General features: G+C 38.7%; 1 protein-coding gene across 1 annotated transcript; it reads right to left on the bottom strand.

Moving 5' to 3' along the window:
- Positions 1-209: 209 nt before the first annotated feature.
- On the bottom strand, positions 210-16,737 carry LOC140230224 (NADH dehydrogenase [ubiquinone] iron-sulfur protein 2, mitochondrial-like). The gene is made up of 12 exons (XM_072310406.1): positions 16,618-16,737; positions 10,506-10,609; positions 9,433-9,542; positions 8,973-9,174; positions 8,227-8,339; positions 7,519-7,593; positions 6,358-6,435; positions 5,364-5,569; positions 4,167-4,296; positions 3,733-3,828; positions 2,111-2,252; positions 210-1,499 (listed from the first exon to the last, which is right to left on the bottom strand). Exons 1-12 carry the CDS (start codon positions 16,719-16,721, stop codon positions 1,462-1,464), a joined length of 1,398 nt encoding a protein of 465 aa, XP_072166507.1. The 5' UTR covers positions 16,722-16,737; the 3' UTR covers positions 210-1,461.
- Between the last annotated feature and the right edge of the window lie 1,011 nt (positions 16,738-17,748).

Below are 17,748 nucleotides of genomic sequence, written 5' to 3'. Positions count from 1 at the left end.
TAGTAGAATCTTTGTCAGAGGCACATTGACAAACATGTAGGGACACACACAAGTACAGCCTGAAGAGGGTTAGGGGACACAGAACAATGAAGACAAAAGGAATAGGAAAGAAGTCAAAGGTAGGGTGTCAAACAGGTAAGGAAGGGGGATTACAGCAAAGAAAAAAAAAAAGAACTGAGAAAGGATATAGAATACACCGAATCACAGAGTAATATCTTCGTTCAAATTTTAATACATTTCTTTTCAATGTTTGAGGGCAAACCTGTCTTTGCACTTCAAACTTCACAAAGATTGCAAAGAAAAGATTCACAATCCAAAGAGCTGGGTTTTGGAGCTCACAAGCACAGAACGTACAAGTGGTCTCACCACAGAAAGATCAGGTGTAGTTGCTACTAAATACCGGAGTAGAGTATCAGAATCAGAATCACTTGACAGGAATGAGAGCTATCCACTGTCTTCTGTAAACATCTTGAGCAACATGTTTAGACTAACACCCCAGCATTGTATACAAGTTAATATCACTTTTTATTGTTATGTACACTGGACATCACTTACTTAAGAGCTTTACCTAAACTTATGTACTAACAAATCATTGATGATGGAAACTTTGGTAAAGATTTGTCATCATGTTTAAATGGGCGATAAAGTAGAAATAATTTCAAAGAGGTCCAACTACATTGTATTAACCGATTTGCCGTCAGTATTATGCATTGGCACTCACAATATACAACGTATGTGGGGAAAACACACCCACATGTTTCTTGGGGGTCATAGCATTGATATCATTGCTCTCTATTTACAAAGTCACATAATCTTGCATCGGAGGGGTGGAAGGAGCGAAACAGGGAACATTTCATAGCTTGTTTACCCCCCCCCCCCCCCCCGACGTACTACAACTTCTGTACGCGAACCCAACTCTGCAAACTGCTGGTGGACAGATGATCTACGTAATAGATTGACAATCACAGCAAGTCTAACATATCAAACAGTACCAACTTGCATAAAGTCAGTGCTCAGTAGACAAATGTCTGTGCTGCTGATGCAATTACAAAGTGTGGTTGGAGGTCAAATCTTTGAAAAGAACTCTTTAACTATATGAGCATAGACAGAGACAGATGGGATAATACTCTCTGCAAAATTTGTGCAAATAAAATGGAGGACCCACAAAAATAGTATTTTAGTTCAGGAAAATCACTTCTTTACAGTATAGCTACTGGGACTCAGTTTATACATGTACAGACATCTTGAAATTTAATTTGAGTGAGGGGAAAGAAGATTTAAGTAGCAAAGATATCAACCAAATGGCTTCTGAGAGTGTAATGAACCCTGACCTGGTGAAATAAATATGAGATATCATGCATCGTGAGTGATATTGATTTCGTATATAGATATATGCAAATTTGTGTTTTATGTTCACATGTCGGCAAATATCCATTGCCTCTTAGCAACAGGAAATATTCTTTATCGGTCCACCTCTCCAAACACAACATCCAATGTTCCTGTGAAAGATAGAGAAAGACAAATATATAACCTGTAAACCATAGTATAGCATACATTATGACACAACAGATATACATAATTGTAGGATTGTGAAATTGGTATGTGCCTATGTACACTGGGAAAGGTCAATTCAGATAAAAATTCTAACATTAAAACACACACACACACAATCTCTGAGGTTGATTAGAAAGAGTATAACAAGGAATCCTCATGAATATAGGCTGCTTGAGACCAATTAAAGATCCATTATTATTTTGGGCATCATGTTTCAGGAATAAAAACAAGGAAATATAAAAGGAATAGAATCTACAAAATTATCTCTTCATATCAGGTACACTGTGTATCTCGCTACATCCAAACTTTTGTTTTTCTCATGTTTTATTGACGAAAAAGCATAACATACAAACAAGAACAAAACAATACATGCATTATAATTCAACACAATCAAACAAGACATTACACATTAAACATGTATTTATTGAAGTAGATGCCAAGATACCATTTTTTTTTTTTTCAGGCAATGTTATACTCTGTGTTGTGCTTCACACGAATATAAGAGAACAATGAAGGCAATGTATATCGATACATCCAAACTTTGAGCGAGACTCACCGATGATGGCCACAACGTCTGCCAACATGTGACCTTTGCTGACCTTGTCCAAACCAGCCAGGTGGAGGAATCCTGGGGCTCGGATCTTACACCTGTAAGGCTTGCTGGAGCCGTCCGACACCAGGTATACACCAAACTCACCCTGTAGGATGAATCAAAGGAGTAATACATATGTTACAAATCTTACACCGGTAGGGATTGCTGGAGCAGTCCTACACCAGGTATACACCAACGTCACCATGTAGGATGAACCAAGGGAATAATTCGTACACTACTACACTACAAATCTTACACCGGTATGGCACGATGTAGTCATTTGACACATGGTATGCACCATACTCGACCTGAAAGAAAGATTATTGCACGAACTTGTACATGACAAATCTTACACCAGTGGGGTTGCTAGAGCAGTCCTACACCAGGCATACACCTAACCCATCCTAATGGAAGTATCATAGATGATAAGTATGCACATAAGAATACACCTGCTAGTCGTGCCAAAGCTGACACCATGTATACACCAAAATCGACCTGTGAGGAGAAATACCTAGGAGGAAAAAACACATACAGTCCGACCTCTCCTACCTGGACATGTTGGGACTGGCGCTAATCCGGATAAGGGATTTGGCCGGATTTGGGAGAGTCAATTCAATGCACGCAACTGGCGAAAAATGCCTGTACCTACAGTGCCCCAATTTAACGAAAGGTTTTCTGTCCATGTTCTTGCAGTGATTTGGGGTTAGTGAATGTCTGAATGCATGTAAATGAAAATTAGATGTGAATGTATATTGATTATGTTGATAATAATATATAATTCATGTGATTGAGTTTGTGTACGAATTTTGTTTGAGTTTGAAATCCCCCTTTCCCTCGTAATTATTATAGCTTGAAAAAAAAAAAAAATCATGCCAGGATCGCATCCAGAAAATAATGAGATCCGGATAAAGGGAAGCTGGATAGGGGAGTTTGGACTGTCCTTTAGAATCACAAATCTCACACTTGTACAACTGGCTTGAGCTGTCTGACACCAGGTGAAGGCAAAAGTCACCTTGTAGGAAGGATTTTAGACAGAGGCTTGCTTGGGGTCATGAAACACAAGACACAAACCAGATTCAACTTGGTAGGTAATGTATGAAGACTTTGAATGCAAAACAGATAAATGCCATTTTCAAATATTTTACAGTATACTACTTAAGATCATCATCAAATGGAGAAAAACACAATCTTTTCAATGACACTGCATTCATTACATGACAAGACACATTTTTTTTTTAAGTTATCAAAACAATTACACACATTTCATTTACTTTATTTTTTTTTTCACACTAAATCCCAAATATCTCAAAAAATTATAAAAATGGATATTAAGTTTTTGCATTTGAACTCTTCATACAACAGGTGAGAAAGAATGCTGCATTAAACATGTGTATTATACAGCAAGGCAAGTCATACTGACACAAAAATCAATGAAATCAAGCATGCATTATATCATCTCCGGAAACAGAGATGCTCAAACAATATTCTACACTCTTCTCTGTTTCATTTCCCACATCCTCATCCCTCACTCTTCATTTTTTTTTTTTTTTTGACATTGACAATGACCTTTGACCTATGATACTGACCTTGGGGGCCTCAATGGCAGTATAGGTTGCACCTGGAGGAACCTGGAAGCCCTGGGTAAAGAGCTTGAAGTGATGGATGAGGGACTCCATTGAATCCTGAGGAGGGAGAAGAAAATAAAAGAAGACGTGTTACATTAAAACAGGATTCTCTATGCCACAAAATGTGACAAAACATTATCGCTTTGGTGGAATTGAGGACAACCGTAAATCAAAACTGCCGTAAAGTCCATGGAATATGACTTTTAAGATTATTTTAGCGACTGCTTCCAGAAGTTTACACAAGAGCTGGAGTAAACAGAGAGGTATGATGAGAGGGTATTAGCACAGAAGAAATTTGCACAAGCTATGGTTTGAATCTATATCACCTTTGTGAATTTGGGACGAGGATTTTGTCATATATGACCTCTTCGTACCAGGGTTCCACTGTAACCTACCTTCATCTCCGCCCTACTGGGAGGCGAGATCTTGTTGTCGTCGACTTTGATCTCCCCCTCCGGCATCTCGTTGAGGCATTGGTGGATGATGCGAAGACTCTGTCTCATCTCCTCAACCCGACACAGATACCTGGAGGACGGAAAGGTGGGAGAAGACCATTCATCATCAGTGTTCACACATTCTATTTTTCAGGGCATGACCTGAAGTGCACTATACTGGATTGCTTGCATGAACTATTACTTTAGATTAAATGTAGAATTGGCCCATGTGTGGCTACTGTATATTCACATGAGGTCTAATTATGGAATTGGGAGTGGACATTGCATACAATGTAATCTACAATGGTGTTTCAGAGAGCATCATAATTACCTCCGCCAAGGGAGGAGGTTATGTTTTCGTTACCGTTAGTTTGTTTGTTTGTTTGTTAGTTAGTTAGTTAGTTAGTTAGTTAGTTTGTCTGTGTGCAAAATAACTCAAAAAGTAGTTCAAGCATTGGGATGATACTTGCAGGAAAGGTTGAGAATGACACAAGTAACAAACGATTAACTTTTGGTAGAGATCCAAAAATTTTGGGGGAATTTATGAAGGATTTTTTATATTTTGGCAGGTAGGGTAAATGAACTTGGGAGTTCAGGCTGCAGGTATTTGAGGTTTGCATGTGCGCACTAAAGTGCGTGCTCTAGTTTCTGCTAGGGCGAGGCGCTTCTATGATGGGAAATCGGGCTACTTTCAGCACACTATAAACACTTTCAGCATGGTGCCTAAGTACGTATTGGTGGAAATCACTGATATCTCTATGGAAGAACAAGATCAGTGGTGAACATGAGCTGCATGCTTGGCGGAGGTCTGCGCTCTCAGAGTGCTTCTCTAGTTTTGCTATGATTTTCAAATGAAATAAAAAATGTACACCTTTGACACATTGCTTTCTCTTACAACAGTTCAGGATAATAAGGCAATCACCCAAAAACCATGTTGAAATTCACTCACTATTATGAGTAGACATAGCACATGAAAAAGAATTGCTGTACTTTGACCATAAAATTTGTAAACATTCTGGCACATTCACAGGTATGAGACCAGTGGTATGTAAACACCAATAAATTACATTCATTCATAGTACAACCATTTATTCATTCAGGCTCACGAAATCTGTTTTTGTGAATGGCCAAAATGAAGGAGAGCTAAGGCAAGCTTACCTGTCATAGCAGTCACCCTTTGACCCTATGGGGATGTCAAAGTTCATGTTCTCGTAGCCGTCGTATGGCTGTACCTTACGCAGGTCCCACTTGATGCCGGACCCTCGCAGCATGACCCCGCTGAAACCGTAGTTGAGAGCATCTTCGGTGGTGACCACCCCAACATCGACGGTTCTGTCCTTCCAAATACGGTTGTTGGTCAGCATCTAGTACGGGACATAAAAGGCAATATGAGCAGCTGTCCTTTTGCAACAGAAGCAATACAAGAATGAATCACATGCATTATCATCAATGAAGCACAGCAAGAGAGGCAACTGACAAGGATTCCATACTGTATAAGCTGTTATTTACGTGTACAGATATTTTTGCGAATGAGGTCACAGGCATTTTCGCAAGTTGACATGACGCTATCGTAAATGCACTATTAACTTACCGTATTGTGACATTTTCATCTGTTGTTAAATTCCTGACATGCGAAAATTTGCAAAAATTAAACCCTCGTGAAAATAACAGCTTACAAAGTATTTAAAAGAATATGGCAGTAAGAATTTATGTGACACATTTAATTTTCAACTACCCAGGAAGTAATCAGCAAGGGATGATGGGCAAAGAACGCAAAAAAAGGCTTCGGACACAGGCTTTCCTGTAAAATGATCCCCCTAATATCAAATACCCAATGAACTTATCAATGCGAGCATAAGACTTTAATTCTGTCCTTGGTATTAATGTCAGAAGGTTGCAAATAAGCCAACCCCCCAAAAAAAACAAATAAACAAACAAACAAACAAAAAACAAAAACAAAAACAAAAAAAGGACCCAGCTTCAGATATCAAGCCCTGAGAGGTACAACATATCATTTCTCCTTCTCATTTCTATATCGAATACTACGACCCCTTTCAACCCCTCTTCAACCTTACACCATCCACTTATCCCAGTCATCATGATGCAAAGATATAAGAATGTCTAATGCCAAGATTTCTTGGGAAGCACCTACCTCCTCAAGCTCATCAATGCGAATGGAGAAATTCTTGATGAAGTCATACATGTCATCCAGGAATCCCAGAGGCAGATCCTGTACATTGCGAATAAAATATAGTGCATGTCATGAAGTGGTATCAAAGTTTGTCTGGTAGAATACTTTCAATTTCAATTTGGGGGTTGTATGGTTTCCATGAAAGTGGTAGGAAGGATTTAGTCACTTTTCGGTAGAGTAATAAGGATGATTCAAAGCTTTCCATCATAGTTACTCTTATGAGGGCATTGACGTACATGTAAGGGACATCATTAGAGAATTGTGTTGCGGATCTTGTGGTCTGGTGGATATTCACTACAGGATCAGGTCCTGCCAGAGCACATGTGTCCTTGAGCTACAGATCTAATCCACGAAATGGGAACCTGGTAGGAAGCAGAGGGATAATGCTGTGGGACTAAGGTCTGTGTGAACCACAACGGACAGCCTGGATGAAATCCTTGTAAGGCTGTGGAATGAGTGCAGGGTACGTGCCAGTTTCATTCCATTGATGAGGGTGATAATCACAATACTAAAATCAACCAGAGCAACAAATATTACAATAGATTTTCATCATCCTCGCCCTGGCCATCATTTATCTGGCTTACTCTCCACATGCCCATTACATATCTCAAGGGAAATGGAGACCGGGCATTTTCCTCTATCACTCCTCACCTATGGAACTCCCTCCCATCATTTCTCTGTGAAATTGACTATTTGGAGCACATCAAAGCTTCACTCTGGTCCGACCTACCTCACCAGACACTCAATTACTAACTTTCTCCATGGAATCTGCACCTTTTTTTTTTTAAATCATTATTATTATCATTATTATTATTATTATTCATTTATTTATTTATTTGCATTATCGTATGGGCCAAATGCTGTGAACAATCATCATTATCAGTATAGTTTACTGCCCCCCCCCCCCCCAGGAGCTCTAGATCACAATGGCATCAATGTTGTACTTCTGTACCTCCAAACCACAATGCATTAAAAGGGTAACCTGTAATAAATAATGGTCTGAATCAAGGGAGAAAGTTTTATTAAGATCAAAAAAATACAAAATCCACCATTAGGTATCACAGCAAGGAACAACAGCATGAAGTAAGACTCATTGATGATGCTACTCGCTGTTGATCTCACCTGGGAAACACCCCCGGGCCTGACGTAGGCGGCATGCATCCTGGCGCCAGACACACGCTCATACAGCTCAAATGTCTGAAAAACGAGAGGTATGCAAGAAATGAACATTAGACCAAGAATATGGCATTTTCCACTATGTTCCATTCACAAATTAGAGTATCTGTAAGTCTTTGCCATTTGGCATTTGATAGTGTACAACTACCTGGAATTCTGTTGACTGCGTCAAGAACAGCAAAGAAAATCCTTTTAATAAGCATTCCATCTAGAATTTATGTTCAAGTCCATCAGAGCACAGAGCACACCATCTCAAATGAACTCAGTTATCTCCTTCCATCCAAAGGGGAGATATGTACAGCTATGCTTGTAAAAAAAAAAAAAAAAAAATGCAAGACGAAAGATTCTAATTTTCATTGGTCACTTGCATTGATAAAAGAAACAAACACATAAGTCCATCCATTCCTATCACACGAAAATATAACTAAAATTCAACCTTTAACAGAGAAGAGAAACTCGGATCTCGACAAAGAAATAATTCCCCTGCCAATTGTGCCTTGTCTTGATGTGGAAACGTTCCTCCTGAGGTAGATTGATATACAGAAGAGAGGTTTATTTGAATCAATTATACTGCTAGTAAACATGCTGTATACCGTAATATGATGGATGGTATTCCTGTACAGGAGAGCCAAAAAGGATTTATCAAATTCTCACCTTCTCTCTCTCCTCAAAGAGCCAGAAGAAAGGTGTCATGGCTCCAATGTCCAGGGCATGAGTACCAACGGCCATGATGTGGTTGGCGATCCTCGTCAACTCTCCAAACATGACTGCAAAGCACAGGAGGCATGAATCCACAATGACAGAAATTCTTCAACAACAGTATATCACCTGCTAATGTAGTTGAATGTTCCTGCAATCATTCTTAATTGCTACATCATCTCTTCTTTGGATGTCATCCTGCACATTCAAACAGAGCATTTTGCCTCTCTGCGTTGGAACAATTTCATAAATGTATAATAGATGCATCAGTTTTATTTTTATGTAAAAACACACTTTTTCAATGACTTCTAAAGTGCAGAGTGTTTCCCACAGACATGATTTCAATATTATTTCATTATTAACTTGTATTTATGTCATCCTAGTTACCCCTCCCACAACTGTTCCTTTTCAGATTTAAACCAACAAACATGGAGTGTACAAAGCAAACAAAACTGATGGAAATTTTCTCAACGATGTAGAATCCAATCAATTTCAAGTCTACTCTATCAATGCAAGCCAGAGCAATTCCAGAGTCCAATAAGGCCACTCATCACTTTTATGATATCCATCCCTTTGTCCCTGTGTAATGCAGAAGAAAAAAAAAAATCCCACCATGTTGGTAACTCCTACAAATTGACAACTACCAATCCTATCAACCTTGAAAAGAATACTTCTGATAGGAAGACCCTAATTTGGCTTACTGCGGATGTACTGCGCCCTCTTGGGGACGGATATGTTGAGGAGCTTCTCGATGGCGAGGGAGAAGGCCTGTTCATTGCACATCATGGAGACGTAGTCCAGGCGGTCAAAGTAGGGCAGGGCCTGCATGTAGGTCTTGTATTCAATGAGTTTCTCTGTGCCACGGTGCAGAAGGCCAATGTGAGGGTCGCAACGGACGATGCTCTGAGGGGCAGTGAAGGAGAACACTGCAGTCAGTCTCCAAGATCAAGCAGTGTCATTATCATACATACTCATCTAGCAAGGCTTTGAGGACAACAATCTATGTTAATTTCAGTGACTTTGTATCAAAATAAAAGTGTGTGTACACTGTATCATGAAGGTACTACAACCAATGACACATGCCAACTTATTTTTCGTTTCTATTATGACGATGCCAGGAAAAAACGAAAATCATTATTAGCCTTCAAGGTTTCAACTCACCTCTCCACTCAATTCTAGCACAAGTCGCAACACACCGTGGGCTGCTGGATGTTGGGGACCGAAGTTGATCACCAAATTGGCAACATCTTTCTCTGCGATGGGATCACGATCTGCAGGAGAAAAGAAGTAGCACATCATACATGGACACTGATACAGAAAATGTATTATGCATGAAATACTTGCGCACCACAGCACTACTGTTGCCATGCCATTCATTATTCAACTGTAGCTTTGCAAAGGAAAATGAAAATGACTAGAGTCTAAGTTAAATATATGTGACCCGCTACAACAAAAAGGTCCTAAAGTCGCGCACGGTCGAAGCCGTGAAAATCGAGTTTGAAGTCAGAGCATTAAAATTGGTCAAAACTTACGATTTTCTGATTTCGATATACATTATTGGAGTCTAACATGTCTTCTATCATCTGTCGAAATTTTGAAGCAAAATGATGAAAGGAAAGACCAAAAAACAGTGTTTTTCTGAGCCATGTTTTTGGCGTTTCAACGAAGCAGAAACTGGTTCGAAAATTTGGATTGAGCGCCACAGATAGGTTCCGCCCCTAACAACGACCAGAGTGATCTCATTGGTCAGTTTGCTGCTTGCTGCTAACCGAAGCGTGAAGCTCGCACACTGCCCAGTCGACTGGTGCGTGCCGGCGGCGGGGTGCGCTATGCTCAGCCGCTTCTCACATCCTGGTCACTGATTGGTTGGTGAGGAGACCGCCGACGCTGATGTGCTTGAATGAACTCTTCGGGGGTTGCTAGGGCTTACCTTCTATTGTCCAGAGGTGAAAACTGACTTGCGTGTCCGTTGATTGCGATTGCGTCGAAAGGAAGACTTTTAGGGCGCTTTTCTCGAAACAGTGATTTTCCAAAAGTCTCGACATGCTCTCTTTTAAACATCGATATCTCCGCAGCCGATTATTTTTATAAAATGTGTTCAATCTAAAGCAGAAAGATTAGGGGATTATATCGTGCAATTTTCAAATAATCGACCTCGCCCGACTTTAGGATCATTTTGTTGTAGCGGGTCACATACTATTTCAAACAACAATCTGGATCTGTCTATTTCTTACCATCCCAGGGAGGAGCAGGCCATTTTGCCGTGACGTCATCAGGATACATCACAGCCTTGGAGTACTGCTCGATATCCTTCACTTCTGGCTGCCATTGTTTGTTTCTGTGAGAAGGAAAAACCATTGATTACGAGTCAAGTAATTCTGTTCTGGGTCACAGGCTTCACTCTTTAATAGTCTTACAACTGTAGTCTTAGGTAGGTCTGCATGTGTGAAGTGATTGTCTACATCAAATCACAAATCAATGAGTCGACTGGTTATTGTGCAATTTACCACAATAACAACAAATGCAATTAGGCATGATGGCCCATTACAGATGAGCAAATTCGTAGTTTTTATGAGCCCAGTGGCGAGGAACATTTTTTTTTTTTTCCTCCCAATCATGTATTTTGGACCAGTGGACCATACTACTGTATGTAAAATATGGACCAGCTATCCATAGTTTACTTGGAAGAACAATGTAATTTAGAATCGAGAAGGACAGGTGGTCTGTTAGTGCATGTACATACAAAATGTATACGTACATTGTACAATGTAGACCTTCGATACCAATCCAAGTAATTTATGGGTAGGACAATTGTGCACTTTATGGCCCTACATGTATATCATCGGTGTGAGATTTTACCCTAATTGAGCAGTGCATGTGAATTAGGGTACCTATCAGGCACCCCGGGTTCGACAGCGTGTCTTCCGGCACTGTACTGTGTGCATGTGTGTGTGAGATTTTACGTTGGGATGCAGTGTGTGTGAATGTGTCAACGTGTGTGCGCGTGATGAAAGCACTTACGGTACGCCATATGGTTGCTCTAAAGCCCATCCCTGTGCGGCGCTATCGAGCGCGAGCAGACCCTAGAAGCAGGGTGCTGTGCATTGGCACACAACGGAATGCAATCAATGATAAACTTCTGTGCTTCAATCATGATTTTAAATGAATGAATTTTGTGTTATATCTTAAGCAGGGGATCAATAATTAACCTACATGTACAGTATATTGCAGAGGACATACATATGGGTCAATCCACGTCAAATCAACCAATGCTGTTAACCCGACCCCCTTCAATTTTCTTTAAACTCGCACCAAATGTGCCCCCAAGTGTCTGACGGAAGATTCTGAAATATTTTGCCCCAAGGTCAAACGGTTGCTAAGATACGGCCTCCCTTAGCAACCAATGCGTGGCCGAATAACCGAGTTTAAATAAAATTTGCTATTTTTGATTGACTGCTGCAGCCAGGTTAGATGAGATACATTGCTCATTTTCTGTAAATTGGAAGAACTTTATGACCTTAACATGCGCAATATATTATGGCGCGGATCTGACAATCCGTTATTGTGCAAGAGGTCACCGAAAATGGTGTTAAGCGTCAAAGTTAATGTTTTCGGGTGCATGTTTGGAAGCTGATAACTTCAAAATTCAATTAGCTGAGATCCCAATAGTATGCATATTTGGAGACTCTCACTTGCTCTACACACCTACCAAAAATCGGCCAAAAAGTATGCGTCGTTTTCTTGTAGGGCGCCCTCAAAGTTGGATTTTTTCAAAAAGTTGCCAAGTTCAAGGTCACAAATCACCCCTCGTCCCATCGAGGAGTGACACCAATTTTTGTGTATTGATAGACATTTACCTATATTTTCATTGGTTACCAAAAAACTTTTGTAACCGAAATGTTTAATAGCTGGTTTACGCATTCGAAAATGGTCGTAAACACCCCCAAAATCAACGTAAAATGACACCTGGGGTTTACAGCACATTTCAAATTGTGATAAATCAGAGATGAAGTGCCAAGACACAATGGTATCTTCTGTGATGATAGTCTGTAATTAGTACAAAAAGGATATACATCACAAATTGTTTTGTCCTATTGGCAATGACCTTGAAAATGTAGCTGAAAACCGCAAAAAAACAATAAATCGGTCAATTTTCCGTAGCCATAATGGTGTTAAAGCGTGTTTACATTGACTTTCATTTGTCTGCCATTTCAGTACTCTTGGTGACTTTAAGCTGAAAACTGCTAATCATGTTCCATTTTTATTCTATTTTAACCTACAAATAATATTTCACGTCATCTTTAGATCTTTTGACCTTGACATTGTTCTGAAAATAGCTGTAAATTCCTTAATATTACAAAATTTGTAGCATATTCCCAACACACAAGATTAAAACCATTTTCAAAATTAATATTTCTCTCAGACAGAATGCCTGATCATATTTAAATTTACAGTACTTGTAGTCTGTAACGAGTATTTAGAGGATCTGGGATTAATTTATTTGTCTAACATGACAATGACCTTGAAAATACAGCTGAAAAACATAAAATCAATAATAATTGTTCAAATTTCCAATATATTATTATAGGGTGTTTGCACCGACTTTGAATAGTACGTCATTTTAACATTACTGATGAGTTATAGCTGATAATTGCAAATCATGTTCCCTTTTTTTTCCATTTTAAGCTACAAATAGTATCAAAAGTCACATCCATATCATTTGACCTTGACATTATTCTAAAAATAGTCATAATGCCTTAAAATGAGCATATTCACAACACGCAGTCATGAGCATTACAGCATATATTTCAATATTGATTTGTTCACAGACAGAATGCCTTATCTTGTTGATATTTGCAGTATTGGTAGTCTGTAATGGATACTTTGAGGATCTGTAATGATCAATGCACACACATGCAGTAGTTTCCAATTTATCCAGGTTGTAGGCCTATAGATAATGGATGCACATTATTATCTCCATTAACATTTTAGCCAGAAACCTAATATTATCAAAACACTAACAATTTCAAGACTACTTCCATCCTATGAATGTCATTGACTTAGATTTTCTGGTTTTGAATTTCACACACTCAGCTTTCTGTCTGTGAAAATTTTTTTTTGAAATGTGCTGTAAAGATCAAGTGTCATGAATATGCTCATTTCAAGGCATTTATGGCTATTTTTAGAATACTGTCGAAGGTCAAATGATATTGATATGAATTTTGATACTATTTGTAGCTCAAAATGGAAAAAAAAAAGGAACATGATTTGCAATTATCAGCTATAACTCATCATTAAATGACGTACTATTCAAAGTCGGTGCAAACACCCTATAATTATTGGAAATTTGAACAATATTGATTTTATGTTTTTCAGCTGTATTTTCAAGGTCATTGTCATGTTAGACAAATAAATTAATCCCAGATCCTCTAAATACTGGTCACAGACTACAATTAGTACTGTAAATATAAATATGATCAGGCATTTTGCCTGAGAGAAAAATCAGTTTTGATATAATAAATATGGCTAAATCTTGTGAGTTGGGAATATGCTAATATTAAGGAATTTACAGCTATTTTCAGAACATTGTCAAGGTCAAAAGTTCTAAAGATAAACTGAAATATTATTTGTAGCTTAAAATAGAATAAAAATGGAACATGATTAGCAGTTTTCAGCTTAAAGTCACCAAGAGTACTGAAATGGCAGACAAATGAAAGTCAATGTAAACACGCTTTAACACCATTATGGCTACAGAAAATTGACCGATTTATTGTTTTTTTGCGGTTTTCAGCTACATTTTCAAGGTCATTGCCAATAGGACAAAACAATTTGTGATGTATATCCTTTTTGTACTAATTACAGACTATCATCACAGAAGATACCATTGTGTCTTGGCACTTCATCTCTGATTTATCACAATTTGAAATGTGCTGTAAACCCCAGGTGTCATTTTACGTTGATTTTGGGGGTGTTTACGACCATTTTCGAATGCGTAAACCAGCTATTAAACATTCGGGTTACAAAAGTTTTTTGGTAACCAATGAAAATATAGGTAAATGTCTATCAATACACAAAAATTGGTGTCACTCCTCGATGGGACAAGGGGTGATTTGTGACCTTGAACTTGGCTACTTTTTGAAAAAATCCAACTTTGAGGGCGCCCTACAAGAAAACGACGCATACTTTTCGGCTGATTTTTGGTAGGTGTGCAGACCAAGTGAGAGTCTCCAAATATGCATAATATTGGGATCTCAGCTAATTGAATTTTGAAGTTATCAGCTTCCAAACATGCACCCGAAAACATTAACTTTGACGCTTAACACCATTTTCGGTGACCTCTTGCGCAATAACGGATTGTCAGATCCGCGCCATAATATATTGCGCATGTTAAGGTCATAAAGTTCTTCCAATTTACAGAAAATGAGCAATGTATCTCATCTAACCTGGCTGCAGCAGTCAATCAAAAATAGCAAATTTTATTTAAACTCGGTTATTCGGCCACGCATTGGTGGCTAAGGGAGGCCGTATCTTAGCAACCGTTTGACCTTGGGGCAAAATATTTCAGAATCTTCCGTCAGACACTTGGGGGCACATTTGGTGCAAGTTAAAAAAAAATTGAAGGGGGTCGGGTTACAAATTGTCTGAAAATTGGTTGATTTGACGTGGATTGACCCATATGTCCACTCGCGGCCTTGCTGAAATTATTCTGTGAAATAATAATTTAAAAAAAACAAAATCGTATCCCGATTCATCTGTTATTGTTTATTTTGTCTACACAGTCACTGTTTAACGAGCCCGACCAGACACGTGCAAAGTGCATAAAGATTAAAACCACCAGTTTTCGGACACTTTTCTGCAACATCTGTTCATCTCAAATAATAGTCTACAAAATTATATTTATAACAATGTATAGTTGAATATATCACATTATTTTTTCCTGATAATGACTTTTTAAATACATCATAATATCTCACAAAATCCCCAAATACCACCTTGTCAAATCCCCAGAAGTCAGACAGCCTCTCCAAAGTCGGACACGCGCTATGCGTGTTAAATGTCAATAAGCATGCAAAGCCGCTGAAAAATGAGCGCGCCACACCTTGTTGGTGCAAGGTGGCGCCCATTCATGTCCGAATTTTGGTAACTCGGCACTTGCATTCAGCTCCTGTAGACGGTTAACATAACTGCATCGGCACGTACGGAGATTTTGTTTATCTTTTGTGTTTTTGAGGATACCATTACACCGACCTTGCGATGAGCGAAAAATCTCGCAACAGAATGGCATAATTTTTCAATTTTTAGCACTTTTTCAGTGACCCTCATCCTTTACACAGGACCTAATTCGCGCTTCCTTTGGAAAAGTTGCGCTGATTCTGTGTATTTGATGGCGAAATTTGGAATTTTAGATGGATTTTTCGGCACTTTCCTGTGGTGAACGAGTGTGCCACAATGTACATGTACATGTATGTCATGTGAAACAATGTGATATGCGTGTGTTGTGACAGTAGAATTTGCTGGCTTGTGATTAAGTGATAAGTGTCCGGATTCTGGAGGCCGGCCGAAAACTGGGGGTTTTACACTAGGCTAGCTAACGATTTACGGGCAGCCACATACATGTACTGATGTAGCAACACACACACAAGCCTCACGTACATGTACATGTAGCTCACCCGCGTGGACTGGTTAGTTTGCACAATTTGTGATGGGGTTGGATCAGGATGGATGAAGGAGGTATGAAAAGTATTCACACTGTTGTGGTGAGCTGGCGCAAGGATGTTAGTAAAAATGGAATCTGTTGTATCGCAGACTACAAGTACCACCAACTTTCTCACACTTTGCGCCATGATCATGGCAATTTTCTGCGATTTGCCGAAGCAACATTTTGTTACAATACTAATAGGGGACCTAGGATTCTACACTTGGTTAGACCCGTTCTACAATGTAAAAGTAGCCAGGCCAGCTGCTCAGTGTGGCGTGGTCGCGGTTGTGGTTCACCTTACTTGCCCTGGCTGGTGTGTTACGGCCTTAGCTTGGCATATAGACAACGTTGTCTACGGCGAATGTTTACCGATACTATATAACATAATCTAGTCTAACGTCAGATCTTGGCTACACCACTGATAAGTAAGATGTCTCACGTCAGAACCCTAACTAACCGGTAACGAGTTAAGTAATTTAAACGAATCGAACTTCGAAGGAATGTCTGCCATTACCCGACACCTAAATAAGTACGTGGGACTACACAGGTACAATAACCCGTTGGTTCACATTTTTCAGTAGAACGAACGATTAACAAGCCAATATTGAGATCATAACGTATTATTTACATGAAATTGAAACTCGTACCTTTTTGACGAAACTATGGGGAGTCTACTCAGTGCTGGGTTCGTGAGAACCGTGCGGAAATTTGACGCCAAGCTGTACGTCGTACGGCCCAAAATCGACGCCATTTTGTCACAGCTTACATCACTATCGATCAATGCCGATAGTTCGACACGATAGCCAGGCGATTTTGCATTGTGTTCCTTTTTTTTTTTTTTTTTATGTACACAGTGTGCAGAAAATCACGTTATGCAAGCAAGTGGCTTGATGTTTGATATAGCCTATAGGGATGTGATTCTTCACAGTCTCAGAACCTTCGAGGTTGTTAACTAAAGAAAGAAGAAACTTTATGATCTACCTATTTCAACTGATGTAAAGTCGAAAAACAAGAAGGATCACAGGCCTAAAATAGTGACAGGATAATAAAAGGTCCCCCCCCCTTTTTTTTTCCTAGTCTTTACAGGACATGTAGTTTCAGATGACCGACCACCACTCATATGCCAAGGTAGACAGAGACAATCCGTCTTTCCGGAGGAGTTTCATAACATCATCCTATTATCCTTACAATTATGATGTTATTTTGTTATTGATATCATTATTACCCTTTGGAATAATCTACCTCTTAATTATTCAGAATGCCTCATCTGTTGAATCATTTAAAATTCTTCTCAAAACTCATCTGTTTAATCAGTTGTAATTTTTATTCCTGGAGGTGCACACAGTCAGTTTTTGATTATTGAATCTCCGTATCACATGTATTGTTTTTTTTTTTCTTCTTCTTCATTTGTTACAGTATACTGTTGTGTTGATTTTGAATTGTCTTAATGCTATTGTGTTTTCAAGTCCTTTTGTATGAATAGCACCAGTGCGCTTAAAAACACCAGACATGAAGCGCCTTATAAATGCAATTATTATTATTATTATTATTATTATTATTATTATTATTATTATTATTATTATTATTATTATTATTATTATCATTACTATCATTATCATTATCATCATTATTACTACTACTACTACTATTAATATTACTATTGCCATTACTATTACTATTACTATTACTATTACTATTACTATTACTATTACTATTACTATTACTATTACTATTACTATTACTATTACTATTACTATTACTATTATTCATGGTTCTCC

The sequence above is a fragment of the Diadema setosum genome, chromosome 6, assembly GCF_964275005.1.
Source record: "Diadema setosum chromosome 6, eeDiaSeto1, whole genome shotgun sequence".
Lineage (NCBI taxonomy): Eukaryota > Metazoa > Echinodermata > Echinoidea > Diadematoida > Diadematidae > Diadema > Diadema setosum.
This window is presented reverse-complemented; position numbering and strand designations above follow the sequence as displayed.

Excerpts from the sequence above, each read along its gene's own strand:
- LOC140230224 (XM_072310406.1), bottom strand. The coding sequence starts at position 16,721 with ATGGCGTCGATTTTGGGCCGTACGACGTACAGCTTGGCGTCAAATTTC. Across the intron at positions 3,829-4,166 it reads CCAGTAGGGCGGAGATGAAG|GATTCAATGGAGTCCCTCAT; the intron begins GTAGGTTACAGT and ends CTCCCTCCTCAG. Across the intron at positions 2,253-3,732 it reads CTGCCATTGAGGCCCCCAAG|GGTGAGTTTGGTGTATACCT; the intron begins GTCAGTATCATA and ends TTCATCCTACAG.